This window comes from Olea europaea, chromosome 7, assembly GCF_002742605.1.
Source record: "Olea europaea var. sylvestris chromosome 7, O_europaea_v1, whole genome shotgun sequence".
Lineage (NCBI taxonomy): Eukaryota > Viridiplantae > Streptophyta > Magnoliopsida > Lamiales > Oleaceae > Olea > Olea europaea.
Genome location: NC_036243.1, coordinates 4,600,450 through 4,622,578, shown reverse-complemented (window position 1 = coordinate 4,622,578; position 22,129 = coordinate 4,600,450). Strand labels below are relative to the sequence as shown.

The 22,129-nt window shown below is 29.5% G+C and overlaps 1 protein-coding gene across 4 annotated transcripts; it reads right to left on the bottom strand.

Moving 5' to 3' along the window:
* Positions 1-1,268: 1,268 nt before the first annotated feature.
* On the bottom strand, positions 1,269-5,219 carry LOC111396741 (putative beta-glucosidase 41). 4 transcript variants are annotated; one of them, XM_023023235.1, is made up of 14 exons: positions 5,118-5,219; positions 4,749-4,893; positions 4,613-4,679; positions 4,375-4,433; positions 3,546-3,621; positions 3,373-3,444; positions 3,212-3,299; positions 2,870-3,125; positions 2,673-2,788; positions 2,351-2,574; positions 2,225-2,256; positions 2,040-2,142; positions 1,844-1,952; positions 1,269-1,766 (listed from the first exon to the last, which is right to left on the bottom strand). In XM_023023235.1, exons 2-14 carry the CDS (start codon positions 4,863-4,865, stop codon positions 1,676-1,678), a joined length of 1,410 nt encoding a protein of 469 aa, XP_022879003.1. In that variant the 5' UTR covers positions 4,866-4,893; positions 5,118-5,219; the 3' UTR covers positions 1,269-1,675. The 4 variants fall into 4 exon arrangements, with proteins under 4 accessions (XP_022879003.1, XP_022879004.1, XP_022879001.1 ...); XM_023023236.1 differs by having other exon boundaries at positions 1,269-1,763; XM_023023233.1 differs by having other exon boundaries at positions 1,269-1,743.
* Between the last annotated feature and the right edge of the window lie 16,910 nt (positions 5,220-22,129).

Below are 22,129 nucleotides of genomic sequence, written 5' to 3'. Positions count from 1 at the left end.
GATCTACATCCAGTTGTACCGATTGAGAATGGTTCATATATTCACCCGACTCAAAATTTATTTGTGATTTTGTTCAATTGGATGGGTATCATATTCTATTGGACAGATCGAGGCAAATTAATGTGAATGACACACATAAGGGTAGAGTGAATGCCTACAAGTTCAAGTGTAAGGATAAACAATTACAATAGGGAAGACACATAAAGCTTCTAAAGTGGAAGGGAGAGATTTTCCGACCATTAAAAATTCAATAAATGAGTTTTCCTTCTTTAAACCTTTGGAAGGGAATAATGTGGGACAATACCAAGAGAAGATCCAAAATCAATCCGAGAAGGAAAGAAATAAGATAAATGTTATTTCCTACCAGAAAACATGTGTTTTAAATCTATATTTTCTAGTTGTCTTTATCATTTTTAGGTATAGTTGTAATAAGAGTTTTTTCTTTTATTTAATTAGGACTGAAGTTTCTTTATTGGTTAGAATATGAGTTTTAATTAGATTAGAATTTATTAGTTCCTTCATTTTAAACTCCTTACATCTAAGATTATGGGATAATTTTGCCTATATATAAAGGCTTTGTAGACTTTTTCAAAATTCGATTTCATTATTCGATTCTTGATTAATAAACTATTTTAGTTTTCTTGTTTATTGGTGGATTCCAATATTTATTTGATGGATGCCAAATAATTATCACGTCCGTTCAAGCGAAATTCAAGCAAACACCCATCCGTGTGTTACGAACTAAACACTTTATTTTATCCACGTTTCTGTCCTGCGTCATTGGGGTTCATTCTCCAGCTTTGATTCTCATCTTAGGTGGTCTTCAATGATTCATTCATTCAAGTAACAGGCTTTGTGATTCTTTTACCCATTCTTTTGCAGAAGACCGTCGAGAATATTAGACGTTCGGTGGTATTTCCATTTCAAGAATCTGAAAATTTACAAGAACAAATTTCTGCTGCTCTTCTCGATCTTTTGAAAATCTGGGTTGTGTTTGTGTTTATGTTTTTTGTAAATCCAATTAACAGATGTACATTTCTGTGAACATCAATTTCAATCTCCAGATCCCAATTATGTTCTTAATCAAGTAATATAACATGTAAACAAGAAAATCATTGACTTAGGAGGTGTTTGATAGACATTTTTATGTAAAAATGCATTTTAGAATAGTAAATTGATGTGAAATGTGTGGTTGAAAAATAAGGAAATTTTTTTCATTTACGTTTAATATTATTTTAATAAAGAATATGTAGTTGAAAAGAAGAGAGAGAAAAATACATTTTGAAGAGAATGGCTATCAAACGGAGCCTTATCAATTATAGATATTATACATTTACCATGTATTCCTAAAGTACAACCCTAACAGGGAAATGAGCCTGTCTTATCTCTTATTTTATAACATGGTAAGTGTACATGGAAAAGGGAAAGGCTTAATCTGCCAATCTGTTGATTATATACCCTTCACAATTGTGTTCAGTGATTCTGTGAACTGATTTATCATTCTATGATTCATGTACATGTCGGCCGGTATAGTCTGAAGATTTTTAGGGCAATTTGTCGGTCAGTTCTCTTCTTGATATTAACATGTTCTTGAACCACTTCACAGAGGCCTTTGGGATCCTTGTGAGGTTGTTCTTGAAATCCACATAATATAATCCGAACCGGACAGTATATCCTAAGTTCCATTCCCAGTTGTCAAGCAAGGACCAAACGAAATAACCACGAATGTCACATTTGTCTTGCCTGCATTTAATGTAGTTTCACTTCTTTTGCATAAATTAGCTTGTAGGGATAAAGCAGCAAAATTTAGTTGAGACTTGAAAATTTACACAATGATCTGCACCTGATAGCAGCAGATAAGTTTGATAGATAGTCTCTGTGATAATTTATCCTCTTGTGATCCTGCAAGGCCTTTTCTATTGTTATATGAGGCCTATTAGAATCATCCATACCTGATATCACAAAACAAAACGAAGCATGAGAATTATCAATTGTTTGTATGCAGTTGAGTTAGCTTTGGAGGGGGGAAAAAAACCTACCATTTTCGGTTATAATTACTGGTGGATTTCCATACTTATCTCTAATGTAGTTTGCTAACTTTCGGATGCCCCATGGGACTACGTGTAACCAACTAGATGCACCCTGAAGAGGGAAAGCTCTTTAAAATATAGGAATACGAACTTGATTTTCAAATTTTTGGCCTTAATGAGAGGCTAGGACATACTCTTTCTCCAATAGGAACTCCATGTTTTGATGCTAGAGCGATACATAACAGAAAACAATGCACATTAATACGAATCTTGGTGAATCTTTACTGTTAGTATAAAAGACAGTGCTTTTAGTATCTTACAAGTGGTGATTACAGCAGAATCAGACATCGCATCCCGTAATATCATTTTGCGGATCCGAGTTCTGTCATCACGGGCATAAAGCGTGGTGTAATGATTTATCCCGACAAAATCTAAGGACCCTTTGATTATTTGGGACACCTCAGGAGTGATCGCTGGAAGTCTTTCTGCGACTAACTTCTGCATTGAAAGAGGATAATTCCCAAGGAGAAGTGGATCAAGAAACCTGATTCACTTAATCCCAGTCACACAATTTTATTTGCTGAATTTTCCCCAACTATGATTTATCTTATAATGTACTTCTTGCTAGGAATAAGGAATTACCATCCGAGTCCAAAATCCATTGCTCTTCCTGCAGCATCTTTGTCCTCGTCAACATTGGATATTGGCTCATACCATTTAGCATCTAATGCGATCCCGACTTCACCTTGTTGACTTTCCTGGGACAAACAATAAGTGGGACTTTCACTTTAATATTCTGTTTGTTTAAGGTCAAGATACTTTTTGTTTATGCAAAATACCTTGAAATTGCAGTGGTAACTGTGATAAGCAGCAGCATGAGCCAATAGAATGTTATGAGCTACGATATAAGGCTCGACAGACGATTTTCCTCTTTTGCAGAACAAATGTCCAAGAATAGAGCACCTTCCTGGAGCTTGAATCCCATAATTATAACCTTGGATTGCAATTCCATGAGGCTCATTGAATGTAATCCAATTTTTTACTCTATCCCCAAAAGCTTTGAAACAGGTAAAAGCATATTCTTCAAAATCATTTCTGTAACAAACATAGAAATTCATTAAACTTCAACGTTGACCTCATATATATAGAGAATAAGACCACGATGCATACAATGCACTTACATAATATGATTGCTCAATAATCCTCCATATCTATCTTCAAGCATCTGCGGAAGATCCCAGTGATACAAAGTCGCATAGGGCTCAATTCCTGGCAGAAATAAACGTGATACATTCAGTAATACAAGATGCTTATTATGTAAAAATTTCATTCTTTATCAAACCTTTTTTAATTAAAGCATCTATAAGATTGTTGTAGTATTGTATTCCTTCCGAATTTGGTTGCCCCGTTCCGTCTGATAATAAGCATATACTAAAGTCGTAAGTGAATTGGTGTAAGACGGGAAATATTTACGAGGATTTTACAGGAAAATTGATTAAATTTATGTCATCGTACTTGGGAAAATTCTTGACCATGATATGGAGAATCTGTAAGCATCCATGCCCATGTCCTTCATCAAGTCTATGTCATCCTGTCATTTGAAGTTCATATATCCATTTCAATTAGGAAAAGGACAGTCTTGAATTGACTTCTTCTTTTTTTTTTTTTTGGGTTACATAATTGTGTGCCACCAAAGATATTCTCTTATTGTTGTATTTTATGTAGTGCAATGATGCAATTGATTATTACTTTATACCTATCTCTTGAGTGTAGATGTTCTTATCCTTTTCTCCACATATTCTGGCTATAATACTATAAAAAAAAGTAAGAAATTCCTTACAGCACATGTAACTTCTAGTCTATGCACAAAAGTTGGTAAGAAAAATCTACAAGCTCTCTCCATGTAGTTTGAATTCATTTTCTCATCACGCCTACATAAATTTATAACTAGGCTACCGAGAAACTACAACTTAAGACTTGTATTTGCTTCGATACGACTTTAAACATCCATATGTAAAAGTTAAACCATTTATTTATAGACCAATGCTCTATGTATATAATTTTTTTACTTAATCTTTTACCTACTACTCACAATAGGGATGTGGACCACATTTGAGAATTTTTATATTTACGCGGGGCATGCGTGCGTTGTGAGAGGGGGATAGCTTTCGGTACTCCCAATTCAATACAAATAGAATTATTCTTATTTAAATTTTAATCTAAACAGAGATAGAAGATGAAAAAAACAGAAATCAATTAAGTTTGTTAATTTAACAGTAAAATATAAAAGTAAAAAAATAAAGTGCCTAGAATACATCTGATGGAACTTTCAAGAATTGTTCACCTTAAACCGATGATATTGATCAACAGCTGTATTCGCATTGCTGAAATCCAATATTTTTCCTGATTCAGCAAAAACCAGGCATATTAAGTAAATTCTTAAACAGATATGGCATGTTTGGTAGGGTGATTTTTTAAGAGTTCTTCACGGCTTGTTTAATATTATGGATTCGACAGTATATAATAAGGAGAAGAAAAATAAGCTAAAATAGTATGCCAAACATGCCATACAGAGAACAAACCTGGGTGCCTTGTGAATTTATCCCATATGCTGTCTCCTTTATTTCCTTCATTTACAGCACCTTCAAACTGTTGCCCAGAAAATGCACACATATAAAAACCAGAAAGCAAAACCAAAAAAATTCAACACTAAATTACCTGGTAAGCCGAAGAAGCAGTTCCAAAAATGAACCCATTTGGAAAATCAACCCGGCTAATGGATTCTGATTTCCCGAACAAAAATATTACACAGAATAGAGCAAAAATGATCGTCATTGATAAGCGGTGCAATTTTCAAGAAATCCTGTTTCGAAAACAATGGGCAATCTGATTATCAATTTATCTTAATGGGTTTATAAAATGATAAAGAATGGCGTAAAACTAGAACTAGCTTATTTCTGAAGACGAAAAAATTGAAGTTGAAGCCAATAAATTCGGAGGAAAAAAAAAAAAAAAGAAAAGAAAAGAAAAAGAAAGCAAGGTTGAAGAGGTTGGCTGCTGGTTAAGCAAACTTTGGATTTTGCTTACACGTTACAGAGCAGATAGATACAGAAACTGCCGAGTGGACTCGTGGTGGCGAGTGGCACTGATTCTTTGATTCCCTTGCACGTAATGGTTTCTTGAGTTACATAAATGGATAAACAAACAATTGAAATAAAAAGAAAAAAATGATTAGTACACCAATAATACTTTGGAATCTTTAGGGGGCAAAAATGGTTGACACCATGGACATTCGACAATTTTAAATAAAATTAAAATTATTACCGTACTATTTAAGTTGAATTGAGCAAGTATGATCAACTAATTTAAAAAGATAATTCCTCTTGACTCAATTCGATTCACTTATTCTAAAGTTTCTGAACTCTGGTACAATCGAGAAAAGCTCAAACTTGTTATTCTTTGTTCAATTGTTTTGCCACATTGCATCGATAGCACGATGAACAACTAATATAGTGCATGTTTGGTAGTGATTTTTCTCTCCAAAAAATTAATTTCTTTTATTATTATTTCACTATTTCAATCGTCATTTTTGACTTTTTTCTTACATGTAGGACTCACTTTTCTCCTTCACGATCAAAAAATCAATTCTCAAAATCACTACCGAACAAGCCCATAGATAGTTTTTGATAATTTTTAGTTTGTGATAGTGGAATAACACGAGAATCAATGAATCATGCAAATTAAAATGGGGAAGATATGATGTGAAAGGTAGATAAATTTGTTGTTAGATGATAAAAAGAAAAAAAGACTGAAATTATTTTAAAAAATTGAAATATATATAAAAAAAAATGTCAATTATTTTATCTTATCATTTTAATGTACTAATGATTTTATATTGATAAACAACATTTTTAGTAGAATTTTCACTTATGTATATTTTCCATTTCTTCTTTTGTCTAAATACTAGGGCATTTTGTGTTTGTGAGGACACATTGAATTTGCACTTATGTTTTAATAGGAAAAGTTAAGCTTGAGGTTTCCGACTTTTCATGTAGAGCGTTTATGGACCACAACTTTCAAAAGTAAAGTTCTAGGTCTCTAAAAATTTAAATACTTGAGGATCCTCACACAATCGATAACATCTATATAGACATTAATCTCTATTGAATCGAAAGAAAGTCCTCCAAGTTCTAGCTTTAAGTCACAAGAAAGTTTCTTGCGATTTATCAATCATATTGATTATTTCGACTATCTGGAGACCTAAATTATATATTTATTTATGCTAGGAATTCTTAATCTTACGGATCCATAATTACGTCACGTGAAAGATTGAAGGAGTTAAATATTTTATATTTCAATATGCTTTTTATATTAAGTGACTGTATGACATTTTTCACTATTAAAAGACAACTAAGAAATGAAAAATTGTAAGTGGAGAGTGAAACCAAACTACTTTTTCTCGGTCGGTTTTGATTCTTGCCTCTCATCATAAGTAATTATTATTTTTTTTTAATTTCTTATTTTCTCAAAATGTGCCAAGCTTTTGGACCTTCTCGGCCCCTTTTCAAAATAATGGGCTTCATATCTTGGGCCCATTTGAGTTAACAAACAATACCTAGGGTTAATTCGTTTGTATTTGAAATGTATTCACTTTCATGAAACACTAAAATACGGAAATATTTAACATATTCTTTATTCTTCAAATGTGAATCACCCACCTCTTCTCGTCTTTGCCCTGCTCGTTCGATTCGATTGCATGCATTCCCTCATTTGAAATGTATTTCACTTTTCATGTAAGGAAATAGATAGAATATTCTTCACTTATTCTTCTTCTTCTTCTTCTTTTCACGCGTTACCTCATCCCCACCTTTGTCGTCCACTTCAATCGCATGCATTCCTTTATTTGAAAGAGTAATGCTATTTAGCAACAGTTTAAGTGGAATGCAAGTATTATTAATTGATAGATTACCTTGAAATAGGGCAATGAATTACATTTAAAATGTCTCATCATTTTTAGCTATCTAGAATAGTGTTACACTACCAGTAATATTATATAGTATTATTTTTTTCGAAATATATTTCACTTTCATGAAACTCAAAATAAGTTATCTGATTCTTCTTTATATTTTTCACTCCTCACCTCACTTTCACTCTTCTCCTCACACTCCCTTATTTGAAGCTTTCATTTTCATGAAACGTTAAAATAAGATAATACCTAGAATATTCTTCTCATATTCTTCTTCTTCATTTATTTTTTATTTTTTTCACTTCTTACCTCATCCCCCACTCTTCTCCCACTGCTCGTCCACTTCAGTCACATGCACCCCTCCACCCCCCCCGCCCCCCGGGAATTCGTGTTCATCTTATTCCAATTACAATAGTATCAACAATCTCACACACACAGACAGAGATATTATTTGACAGGAACTTTAATAGATTTTAATAAAAGTTATGAATCTCGTTAACTGTATGATTAAAACTAAAGTTTAATCAATTAATTGATAAATCATATCAAATTTTAATCCGGCAAACACTTAAATAAAATCTATATTAACAAATAGACACAAATGAATAATGTAAAATGAAACGACACACCGACTTATTTAAAAAAAAAAAAAAAGATAAAATTTAAAACAAGAAACTAGAAAAATAAAAAATTAATCGACCCCTTGTTTGAGCCCCATTTTAGAGAAAGAATTTATTTTGCAATAGTAAATTGATGGAGAATGTGTTATTAAAAATTAAGTCAAAATTTTAAATTTGCTTATAATATTATTTTATCGAAAAATATATGATTAAAAATGAGTTTGAAAAAATGGGCTCAAAGAAGGCCGAATAATGATATTCATTGTCATGATGTGGATCATCGCCCTATTCGAGAATACAACATCATTAAATTATATTATTGATATATTAAGCCCCGTTTTTTAAAAGAATAAATTAATTAATAGTGATTTTTTTAAAAATATATGATTAAAAGGTGGAAAAATTTTGGTTTACATGTAAAATTATTTTGTTAAAAAAATGTGATTGAAAATAAATTTTAAAATAAATTAGGCTTGTTTGAACCACTTTATTTTCAAAAAAACACATTTTTCAACAGTGATTTGACATCATTTCAATCAGATATTTTTCAATAAAATACTATCACACGCGAATCTAAAATTTTTCCTTATTTTTTAACCATACATTTTTCATTGATTTGACATGAATAATGCATTTTTTCCTATAATGTGACTCAAACATGAGCATATATAATGAGAATCAAACAAGAGTTTAATAATTTTTGAACACAATTATCATTCATTATAATGAAAAATAATATTAATTATTGAAAATATTATATAGCATTACTGGTGTTGGCATCAATTTAGATGTTCGTATGTGATAAACTCAATGAAAGATACAATTAAATGACTCGTTGTGTCCTCTAGATTGATATTTTAGCATCAACGATGTTCAAAGCCCATTTAATATGACTTTTGAAAAATCGAACAAGCGTTCGAGGCCTAAAAGTTGTTTTGTGGAGTCATTTGATTAATTTTATGAAAATATTTCTTCTAATTAGAAACGTTCTTAGAAAAATCTGATCCAATGTGATTATATCAAAATTCCTATCAAACAATCACTAAGTAACTCCTTTAAGAATTAATTTTTAAACAAAAATTGAAGTAATTTCTTTCAAAAGTTTTTCTGTAAAAAGTAAAAATAAAAGCATTATTGTTTTCTTTAAAGATTGAATTTCAACATTAAGAATCTCCATCGCTTCGTCCTTGAAACATTTAGAGCATTATTGTTTCTTTAATTAATTGACGAGGGAGAGGGGGCCTGCCCCATGTCCTTGAAATGAAATAGAGGAGTGTCAGTCTGTCAGAAGAAGACTGGTGAAGTGAGGCAGACAGTGAAAAACAAGTTGTGGGGAAATAATAATGGCAATTGGACCTCTTTTGTACGCCCGAATCGTACGGGTCCTAGAAATTCACCCTCTCAACACTCAAATTTCCATTCGTACTTCGTACTGTCTTTTGACATTTTCCATCAACCAAAGCTGGCATTCCATCAACAATTAAGTCATTTGTACTTATTTGTTGACATTTTAGATTATCTGACCTCACCACTCCTTTCACATGAGGTTGGGTCTCATGTGGGGGTCATGACGTGGGTCCGACCCCAATGTGAGAGGAGGATGTGGACTCGAGTAAATCAAAGTATGAACAAACAAGTACAAGTAGCATGATCATTCCATCAAACCCGATTCGATCGAAAATTCCGCTACCTATAAATTCTTCAAAAAAATTATTCTGAAAATTTTTTACAGACTCTAAATTATTAATTATCAAAATAATTAGTTCATGGATTTACTTATATGGAGAAGTTATTTTTACGTCCCATTTGATCCCCATTCTTTTAAAAAATACATTATTAATTAGTGAATTGATATTATTTTAACCACATATTTTTCAATAAAATAATATTACAAGCAAATTCAAAAGTTTTTCTTATTTTTTAACTACACATTTTCCATCAATATATTATTCAAAAATAAATTCTTATGGAAATAATGGAGCTCAAGTAAAGGCTTAGTTAAGATGAGCCAAAGACTTTAATACACTGTATTTTTGATTGATAAATGTGAAAATATTCGTACACAGAGGCTGATCCAAGGAGGGTCCCATAGAGTCATTTGACCCTCCATTTTTCTTTTGGGCTCACTATGGAATATCAAATGAAATTGAAATATTACACTTTTAAAATCATTTTGAAGCATTCATCGCTTAGTATTTCACGTCGTTAAAGGTGTACGAAATGGTCAATCGTAACAAATGTTATGACGTGTCAAAGTATACCGTTTCAAACTAATATTTCGATAATTTCGATAACAAACTAACTTTAAAAAATTTTCGACGATTATACGCTGGCCATATCCATAAATCTTCTATATTCTCTCGAAACTCATTCCGAAAACTATATCATAAACATATTGAATGATCAAAATGAATATCGAAATAGTTAAACGTATATCAAACGTGTATACCAAAAAGAGACGTATAATTCGTCTTTTTTGAAAAAAATCAATTATTTTATTAATGTTTATTATTTTTGCATGACAGATTTCTCAATATAATTTACATCATTTTATTAGGAAATTTTAAATGTGGTATGACGTCAAAATTTATTTTTTTGGACGTAAAAATTCTTAATAAAATTTTTATTACTTCATAGGGGTTATAAATTGTTATACTACTTTTTCTTCTTGATTATTTTTATATTTAAAAAAATTTATTTATAAAAAAAATTCATTCAGTTTTAGGATTTTTTTTTTTTTTTATTGTTACCTTTTCTTCTCGATCAATAATTTTTTTTTTCAAATGACATTAAAAATTTTATTAGGAAATTTATTAGATTAATTAAAAAAAATTAATTAATTGAGAGGAAAAAGTAACAATAATAAAAAAAATCCTAAAAATTATTGAATTTTTTTTATATATAAAATTTTTTTAGATTTAAAAATAATTAAGATGAAATACAGTTTATAACACATATAAAGTAATAAAAAAATTTCGTCACTTTTTTCAAAAATTTGATTGTAACCCCCTAATGTAAAATGTCTGCATTGACTATTGTTCGCATGTAACAATATAAGTCCTATAAGAAATTGTAAGTATGCAAAATTACAAAATTAAAATGTACCTATCATGTAACGACAATTTTACCATGTTATAGATGGAAAAAAAATAATTTTTAAATACTGACCCTTCGGTCTGACCAGTGATCTAGAGATTGTTCATTTTTATACTCTGTCAAATTATGGCCAAAAAAAAAAAGTGCAAATCATTTTTGCATCATCAAAACGCTTATCAATATATTAACTTAAACTTATAAAATTTATTCTATTTTGATAAGCTACTTTGTTACACGAGTGTGAATTGATGGGAAATGAAAATGTGGGAGAAATTGGTGAATGATTGAATTAAAGATCGTGTTTGGTTGAATTAAAAATGGGTTCAATTAATCAAGAGAAATTTAAAAGTGGAATAATTGAGGATGTTTTAGGTTGACTTATAAGGGAAATTATATATACATGTATATGTTTTGTCGTAAAAAGTTTAACAAGTTATTGATTCATTCCACATCAAGTGACATAAGTTTGGCCTCGATTCATTTTTATTTATTTTTCAATTGAAGGGTCGTTTTAACAAAGTTTTTGATAATATATATGTATATTTTTCTTACAGCTTTTAATAAAAGTTAATGAAATATTTAATTGAAAAATTGATAAAAATTTATCAACCTATTGCATACTTGATAAAGTTGTAATTGCTTATATTCTAGTTAAATTTTATTTCTATTTACACATTATGTAAACACATATAACTTTTACTTACTTTTATTAATTTATTATTTACACATTCTGTAAGATTCACAAATTATAATCTTATAAAAATATACAAATCATATTGTTAAGACAATTTGTACATACCGAAATATAAATCAACACATAATATCTTGTGTTATTCAGTTTAGATAGAATTTTAAGTTTTAATATGATATAAGGATTCATTAAGTTTCAATGAATGATCCAGTCTGTCTAAAATTCAAATGAACATGCGAATTTTAAGATTGATCTTATCTTCTGATGACACATGAAAGGATAAATCTCACATCAATTCATATTTTGGTATATAATCAACTTTTATTATACAAATATAAGAACGAAAACAACAACTAAAATACTTGAATCTTTCATTTTAAAAGATCTTGAAAAATACCTTGAACGTTGTCCAATTGATAAATCACTTGGCAATTAACTTTTTAAACTAAATAATTCAATTTTCTTTTTCTAGAGGAGTTTATATAATTTCAAATAGGATGTGTAAAATTTTCTCAAAGACTCTAATACACTTTACATTTGGTTAATAAATGTTAAAATATTCGTACGTGATAAAATTGAGAATAATATAAGTTTTATAAGAAATCGTAACTATGCAAAATTACAAAATTAAAATGTACCTATTATGTAACAACAAGTTTACCATGTTATAGATATAAAAAAGAATTTTTAAATAATGATCCTTCGATCTAATCAGTGATCTAGTGATTGTTCATTTTTATACTCCATTATCAAAATGCTTGTCAATATATTAACTTCAACTTATAAAAATTATTCTATTTTGATAAGCAACTTTGTTACTCGAGTGTGAATTGGTAGGAAATGAAAATGTGGGAGAAATTGGTGAATGATTGACTTTGAGTTAAAATTTGTTGAACATTGATCATCTAGCATATTTAAGTATTTAAAGATCGTGTTTGGGTGAATTAAAAAATGAGTTCAATTAATCAAGAGAAATTTAAAAGTGGAATAATTGAGGATGCTTAAGGTTGACTTATGTGTTATAGAGGAATTATATATGCAAATATATGTTTTTTGTAATAAGTTAACAAGTTCATTGATTCATTCCACATCAAGTGACATAAGTTTGGGCTTCGATTCATTTTTTTTTAAATTGAGGGGTTGTTTTAACAAAGTTTTTGATTATATATATATATATATATTACAGCTTTTAATAAAAGCTGATGAAATATGTAAATGAAAAATTGATACAAATTTATGGACCTACTGCATACTTGATAAAGTTGTAATTGCTTATATTCTAGTTAAATTTTATTTCTATTTACACATTATGTAAACACATATAACTTTTACTTATTTACTGTCTAGACATTCTGTAAGATCCACAAATTATAATCTTATAAAAAAAACAAAAAACATAACAATATGTACATACCGAAATATAAATCAACACATATAAGATCGCGTGTTATTTTTAACAATGTTAATCTTTTTAGATAGAAACTTAATTTTTAATATGATGTCAGAATTCATTAAGTTTCAACAAACAATACAATCTGACTAAAATTCAAATGAATATGTGAATTTTAAGATTGATCTCATCTTGCGATGACATACGAAATGATAAATCTCACGTCGATTCATATTTTGGTATATAATCAACATTTATTATACACGTATAAGAACGAAAACAACAATTGAAATGCTTGAACCTTTAAGTTTAAAAGATCTTGAAAAATACCTTGAACATCGTCCAATTGATAAATCACTTGGCAATTAACTTTTTAAAATAACTAATTCAATTTTCATTTTCTATAATTTCAAATAGGATGTGTAAAATTTTGTTAGTGTTTTTGCTTTAGACTAGGTAGATGTATTTATGTCTTTGAAGATAATTTTAGGTGAATCAAGGTTGACTAATAAGTTTGGCCTCTTCCAAATATACATATGGGGAATGTATGCTACTTCTATCTTTCGTCAAAATCCAAAAGCTCGTATTGGTGATATGAAAATCAACATTTTAAGATAAAACTTTGAAAAAACTAAAACCTTAAATTTATCAAATTAATTTCAGTAGACATGAAATTCAAGACAACAAAAGAATTTGCAGAAATCGAAATTCTCAAATTTTGTGTCTTGGAACCCATTGCAGGGTCTAGACCCACACATTGATTATCAAGAACGAGAGTTTTCAATCGATTTTAAAACTTGAACTCACATTTCACCATCAAAGTAGATTTTTCAAATTAATATTGTAGTCATTGACATCTCGTAAGAATTAAATAATAAAGTCAATAAAATCATTGTGCCCCTGTTTGATAATTATTTTTTTCTCAAATTCTTTCAATCGCACATTCTTACAATAAAATATTCTGCACATAAATTCAACTTTTTCTTACTTTTTAAGTGTACAAACACATTTTCCAAAAAAATAAAAAATAAAAAAAATCCCAATTCTAAAACTCATTTACTCTAAATAGGGAAAAAAAAATCTTTTTAATGGTTTTCAAACAAGGACTTTACGATATTCGTCGTTCAATTACCACATAATTTAAACATAATTAATAAAACTTCCAACTACATACATTATATTAAAAAGTTGGGGGGCCCTGCCAACCCTTCATAAAATTTTAGGACTTAAATGTATTCGATGTATATTAAGTTCTTGTTTGAGCCACATTATTTGAAAAAATATATATTCTTTAACAGTGATTTGACTTCATTTTAACCACACATTCTTTAATAAAAATATATTACACGCAAATCAAAAATATTTCCTTATTTTTTAACAACATATTTCCGATCAATATACTATTCAAAAATACATTTTTATTCCAATAATGTTGCTCAAACAAGGGCTAAAATTACTTGACAAAACAAATTTACAAAGAATATTCTACCACTAACCCGATGATCTGTCGACAACTAATTTGATAAGTAGTGTCTTGTTCGGATCGAATTTGATGACTTTTCTTGCACTACTCAAAGCATCATGCCTAACCTAATTACAAATAAATGTAATGAATTTGCTTAATGAAAATAGTTTTAACCTTTATATATGGTCATTGATTTATTCTTTATCTGGTGTGGGATTTATCCTTAACGTATACTGAAAGATGCTGGCTCATTAAGAACATCGGTCTTGAATATGTGTGCTCATTTTCAATCATTTATATGTTGTTATTATTTGAATCTTTATTTGATGTGAGATACATTCGTTAATATTGAGTGTATAGCATTTCTCGCTTTGTAAGTGAAGAAATTACTACCGATCAAGGTAATAATTACGATCAAGTGCTTTCGACTAGTAGAGGAACAATTTATTTTATTCTAACTTACTTATTTATTAATAATTAAAGATTTTATACTCGGCTAAATTATGAACAAAGTGCTAGTCATTTTTACATCATCAAACCGCTTGTCAATATAGCCCCCGTTTGACCCCCATTACCTGAAAATGAAAATGAGAATGAGGGGAATAGTAATTTTTAGAAAAAATGAGTGGTTGAAAAAGAAAGAAAAGTTTTCGATTTACGTGTAATATTATTTTATAAAAAATTGTGTTGTTGAAAATAGGAGAGAGAAAAATGGAATGTAATGTAATTGAATTTAATGGGTATCAAATGGAGGCAATTATCTTAAATTTATAAAAAAATCAGTCTATATTGGAAAACTATTTTGTTACTAAAGAGTGTTAATTGGTGGGAAATGAAATGATGTGGGAGAAATGTGAATGGTTGACTTGAGTTAAAAATTGTTGAACGTAGTATATTTAAGTATTTAAAGATCGTGTTTGGGTGAATTAAGAAACGTGTTTAAGTAATAATGAGAAATTTAAAAGTCTAATAATTGAGGATGCTTTAGATTGACTTTTATGTTATAAGAAAGGGGAATTATATGCAAATATATATTTTGTGGTAAAAGGTTGACAAGTTCATTGATTCATTCCACATCAAGTGACATAGTCTGGGCTTGGATTCTCTCTCTTTAATTGAGGGGTTGTTTTGAGAAAGTTTCAACATATTTGGATAAAAATTGATGAAATATACAAATCAAAATTAAAAAAAAAAATAAAATTGCGAAATCCATGAAATATGAAATATGTGATTAAAATTTATTAATTTCACCCTCCACTTCTTTTTGTACCAACATTTTAAAATTTTCCAAAGAAGCACAGCCCCTGTTTGGTAGCAATATTTCATCCAAAAAATTAATTTTTTTACCGTTATTTCACTATTTCAGTCGTCATTTTTGACTTCTTCACTTATAGGTGAGACCCACTTTTTTCTTTAATAATTAAAAATTAATTCTTATAATCGCTATCGAACACGCCTTAAATAAATCATGATTAGAGAGAAGCGTTACTTGGCAAACCACTACACATTGATTAAAAAAGAAACTATAGTATAAAAGGAACAAAGACAATAACCGTATCTTAGTTTTGTACAAGGTCATGCCCCATATTTAATTGAATATAAATTCTATTAAAATTTAGGAGCCTTGCCGACCCTTCAAGAAATTTTATATGACTTAAATGTATTCGGTAGGGCTGGGTAATAAAATTTTCAAACTGTGAAATTGAATTAAAATTGTTTTTTTTTTTTTAAATCATTGATTAGGGTCCGCGTGGATCCGTCAACGTTTTAACTTCAAAAGGAACCAAATTGTTTTGAAATAGTTTGGTTTAGATTTCAATTTTTACAAATCCTCTCAAACCGTCAAGTCGTTTTTAAAAAAAATGAAAATAAATTAATTTAAATTGTGTCCAACCCAATTAAAACTAAACACATCCAAGTGAAAAAATACATCCATATTAAATAAAAATAAATTAAATTCAATACCTAAATAGACAATTATAAATTCCAATTTATTAATTAAATTGTTAGGTCCAATTTTGTAATTAGCAAAATTATCAATTTCCAAATTTATAATTCGCAATTTCCTTAGTCAAAATGATGTCCTATTTGAATTGTATTAGGAGTTTATCGAATTGTAATTAAAGTCAAAATATAATTTATTGTGTCAAATTTATAGTAAAAATGGTTTGGAGTTGATAAAGTCCTTGACGGAGTCAAAGATATCGAAGATCACATATGATCAATGTGATGCAATTAGAAGTCAAAGGAGTGTCAAAGTGTTGCACAAATTTTGCTTCAAATTTTTAGCTGCAAGTTGCGACACATTTTTCACATAAAAAATTTCAATTTGAAAAATGGTACAAAATAATTGTAACTCTTTGATTAACTTTCCAATGCACTTTAAATTATCTTTATCAGACATCGAGAGTGAAAGTTATGACAAAAATCCTGACCACTACTCAAGAACTACTCACATGCACTAACCTAGGCGCTCGAGTGGCATATTAATCCAAGGAACCGTAACATTCAATTTTCAAGCTGATTTTGAGTTCATTTTCATCCCATACACTACCCATTATAAATATACAGCCTATGATCCGTCTCAAAATGTGTTGAATCATTATTTTGCCTTAAATACCTTATTATTGAATATCATAAACACATTCCTTTGGTTCTTAAATTCAACGCAATATTCATATATTCATCCCGAACATTGTTCCAATATTGGTTGAGCTTCAAATTAAGTCAAGAGAACATACTTTGAAACCCAAATTTATATTTCGATATCTCTTGCCTCAATCAACAGATTAAAACACAAAAAGATCTTTGATCAAACATTAAAACAAAAACCCTACATTTTCCAATAAGCTTTCAGAGTTTTGAAATTTGGGAAGAAAAGCTTGAAGTTCCAACGCTACGAAACAATGTTCAAGTTAAGATTGAGATTCGTTCTTGGTGATCCATTTGAGAGAAAGTGACTAGAGTTTTAGGAAGTGTGGATGTGCACAGCCAAATGAATTCCTTAGTGATTTACAAGTTAGGTGATCAGAGTCGGCTAAGATTTAGTAATGCCTAAACTAATTGTAAGTTAACTTGTCTAATGGATCGTTTACTGGTAAGTTTGCCCGGAAGTCTTTATCCTAAGTTGGGATTTTCCTCCGTGATCAATTTTGGTCTTATCTATTACTTTTGATTTGATTGTTTTATTTGTTGACACTCAGAATTATTTTAATTGGATTAATTAACCTTATTTATCTCGCCATCAATAAATAGTGACTTGTTGCTTTTTATTGTTAATTTCGCATATTTGGGTCTAAACATAAATATTAATTCAATATAAATTATACTCAAATACCCATAAGTTATCACACTGTGAATGCAAAACCCTCAAATTACATGAAAAATATTAAACTATCGTTGTTAAACCATATTCATCAATAGCCCATTACGATTAAGTAGACAATTAAATCTATATTTTAATTCAAACTCACGCGTTTCTTTTTTCTACAAATATTTTTCTCGAGTTTAGACCAAAATTTCAAGTCTGAATATTCATTTTTTATTATATATTGGTAATTGCTGTTATATATTATTGGTAACTGTGTTATTTTAATCTAATTTATGTCGGATCTCTTAAATTTTAAGCTGACAACTTCATTTTTTTTCCATTTCAATTTTTTTATCAAGTCACTCAATTAATTATTTACATTTCAACTTAGTTCTTAGATTTTACTATTAATTGCTAAATTGATTTAGTTGAGTACTTAAATGGTCATTTTAAGATTTGATTAATGAGCATTTTGAAATTTTACTTTGGTAAATATACTATGCATATAAATACAAGATTTTCCTACAAATTACTAAAGATGTGTTAGTTATTTAGATATCCACAATTGTTTCTGAATTTGCATTCCTTATTAGTGGTTGAATTCTTGATTCTTTTAGGAGTTCGTTGAGTGAAAATATGATTGAAATTGTGATTTGCCCTAAAATTGATTCCACATTAACAATAAATCTATAGTAATTCGTTAGTTTTTGGATGAGGTAGGAGCATTTGATTATCTATAAAAAGTCATAGAATGTATTATCATATTTGATATTATCATATTTGATCTTTCTATTCATTTTTTTATTAATTGTTTTGTATCATTTAACTATAATCAATGAATTCATATATAACATTATTATCTTTATAGAGGGAATATATTATGTGTTATAGTTGTAGATGTTGTGCCAATTATTATCGATTCAGTGATTAAAATGTTTCTAGCATGCTGTTGCATTATAACGATTTGAATTATAGAAATTTGGTTTGTAATATTTTTCATGGTATTATTTATATTTTAATGTGAAATTTTATATTAATATTTGTAATTTAACTTATTTTAAACCAAATCAAACAGAAAAATAGTTTGATTTGCTTTGATTTAGAAATTGAAAATGGTTTGATTTGATTTGAAAAATTTCTAACTGCTTTAAATGACTTAATTCGAAAATTTGTCACAAACCACCCAAACCAAACCGTGTTGACCCCTAGTATATATTACAATTACGTGACAAAAGAAATTTACAATGTCAGATGCCTATTGCTACACGTCAATCGTCATTGCCACTTTTAGTAAATATGCACAATAGACCAAGGACGAAGCCTCGTACAATGATAAACACACTACTTGGATACCCTCTGGGTCGAGATGGTCTCATCGAGCTCCTTGCCTTTTTTTTATTTTTATTTTTAAATTTCCACGAGTTTGTTCGACATCATTTTACCCACATTACACAACATTTCTTTTCGCATGGGTTTGGTCTTCCCTAAATTGTTTGTTCTTTTACTCGATTCGGAGATCACATACTAATGCACTCTTTTAGCTAAGTGTTGAGTCGGGAAATTTCGACATTTCTCTCTCGTGATTTTATGCTATTTAAAATATGCAAGCAAGCTGAGTAAAAGACAACATTTTAGGTGGCCCTTAGCAACCTTTTCTCAGCTTCGAGATGGAATCGTATCAAAAGCAAGTTGTATTGTACTATTTTTAATGCATTCAATGTGTGGGTGAAAAGAGTGTTCTCTTTAATGTGCCTCTATTCCAGGTTCATTTTTATTTCATCAAAATAAAATTTAAAATAGTGAATTTTTTAATATTGTGTGGTTAAAAAGTAAAAAAATAAATAAATTTAAATTTACATGCAAAATATTTTATTGTGAGAATATTAATTGCAAATAAAGTTGAGAAAAAATGAATTTTAAAAGGGAAAATTTCATAAGTAAGATTTTAAGTATCATACATTTCAAAATTAAGAAAACAAATTTCAAACTTAAAAAATCAAATTTTTATTAAATTTTATTTATGATTTAATTAATTAATTAATTGATTAAATATAATTAGGTCACAGATCAATACAATTTGGTCACAATTAATGATTTAGTTATTTAATTATTATTTTTTTGGTCACAGATCAAAACATTTATGTCACAAATTATTTTACGATCACAATTCGAAAATTTTATAGGTCACAGTTTGTTCATCGGTCACAAATCAAGAAAATTATAAATCACGATTTATTTATTGGTCACAAATCGTAGATTTTTTTTTAAAGTCACGACTTATTATGCGGTCACAAATTATTGAATTATCAGTCACAAATTAACAATTTCTTATGTCACACGTTATTTCTTGGTCACAATTTATATTTTTAATTGGTCATATATTGTTTATTGATTACAGATTATTCAATTTAATGGTTACAGTCAACCAAATAATTTGTGACTATCACCAACACTTGTGACCACCATCTCACAACCATCGTCGTCGTCAAAACCACCACCACCATCACTAACTCCCCATAGTTGGACAGTTAGTCATGAATCTCCAAATAATGAGTAACAAACATTTTCTTACTACATTGTCACCACAATTGCAACCCACAAGCACCAAACCACTATCGCTGCCACCGTTACCACCATCGCCATCGCATCCGCCACACCACTACTACATAAATACTACCCTGACGTTGCACCTTCGCCTCCAACACCATCTTCTCTAAACAGATCAAATAAAAAAAAATTGAAAACTTCAGCACCATTGAGGACGGTACCAACACCGGTCCACCACCCACCACTGCTTGAAACCATCACCTTCCGCCACAATCATAAACTACTACAAAAACCACCTCTTGTGACCACCGCTAGCACCACTGCCCCACTAAACCATCACCCCCACCATAACCACAATCAACACAACCTAAACACATAACACAAATGCGCGGCCAGCACCACCATTACAGTGCACCACTGGTGGAATGAAGTCGTCAGAGAAGTGGTAGCGTCGTGCAAACTGAGCGTCGCGACTCAGATCTTGCTGGATCAGTATTCAGAGTTGGTCGTCGGAGTAGCGACAGCGTCGCGCGAACTAAGCGTCGTGACTCAGATCTTGCTAGATCAGTCCTCAGAGTCGGGTTGTTTTCGACGATGGTGTCTTGGGGGATGGAGAGAGATAATGAAGAACGGGCGATGGTGGCGTCTTCACGATGACCGGCGACGGCGGCGTCTTGAGGGTAGAGAGAGAATGAAAGAAATGTTGATAAAAGTATTTAGGGTTTGTTATGTTATATAAAGGAGTATATTAGTAAAATATTTATTTTATAAAAATATTGATTAAAATAAATTTTCTGATTATTGAAATACGAAAATTTGAGTCTGATTTTAGAAGGTTGAATAATTAAAGTATGGTTTTGTGTAATTTCCACATTTTAGAAACCATGGGCTTAGTTATATTAGTAACGAATTTTTTTTTTTTTAATCTTTTTTACTTTACTTTCAAGTACAATCTAATATGATACATATTGTTTTATTTTATGTTAGAATTATATTATGACATGGAAAATTAAAAGAACCAACATCTCTCTCTCTTCATTCAGATATTTGATGATAAGGATATGTTTGATGTATATTTTTTTATAATAGATTTCGTAAAAAAATGATTTTTGAAGAATGTGTGATTAAAAGGTAATAAAAAGTAATGGCAATTGTAAAATTATTTTCTTGGGATGGAAATGATATTGCATTTTAATTAATATATACCAAACAAAGACTTCGCCCCTCCTTGGTTTGATCAAAATTCAAAGTTTTACTAGATTCTAATAAAATTTAATAAAATGCGTGTTTGAAGGTTGTGGATCTCATGAAATGTATAGTTGAAAATTAGTTTGAAAATGGATGCTAAACACGGGTTTAATATTATTAGAATTATGACATGATACCTAGGAGGAGTATTTAAGCATTTTTCACAAGTATTAACCTTGAATTATTGATTTATAATTTTACCTTGAGAAAAACACCTTTTCATAACATTAACTACTTATTTTATTTAATAAACGATTTTTTTCTTGTGTTTCTGAATTTTTACGACATGCATTGTGTTCAAAATCTTCAGCCTTTTACTCGAACTCCATAAGAAAATGGGTTTTAAGCAAATTATAATTAGAAATCTTAAGTTTCTTTTTTATTTGAAAGAAATTAATTACGTTTTAAACAAAATATACTTCTATGCTTTTCATAATTGAATCTACACACATGCACACTTACTTTGGTCAACTTATGGTCTATTTATATTTCCTTTCAAAAAATTAGTTTGCCACAATTTTTTTTTTTTTGGGGTTATTTTCCCAAATTACTACATTATTTTAAAACTAGATATCCGATATCAATTCCTATAAGTAAGTTAAATTCTTTGTTTCCTTAAGAAATAATATGATCTAATTTTAAAATGGAGAATAGTTTGAAGAAATTCATATTTCATCATAGGTTGGATTCCTCATCTCTTAGACATGGTTTGTTTTATAGGGAAAAAAAAAAAAATCATAGAACTATCGATAGAAAAAAAAAAGAG

Coding starts and splice junctions, on each gene's coding strand:
- LOC111396741 (XM_023023233.1), bottom strand. CDS start 4,865: ATGACGATCATTTTTGCTCTATTCTGTGTAATATTTTTGTTCGGGAAA. Junction 2,789..2,869: donor GTTACCACTGCAATTTCAAG/GTATTTTGCATA, acceptor TGTTTGTCCCAG/GAAAGTCAACAAGGTGAAGT. Junction 2,143..2,224: donor GAGTTCCTATTGGAGAAAGA/GTATGTCCTAGC, acceptor TTCCCTCTTCAG/GGTGCATCTAGTTGGTTACA.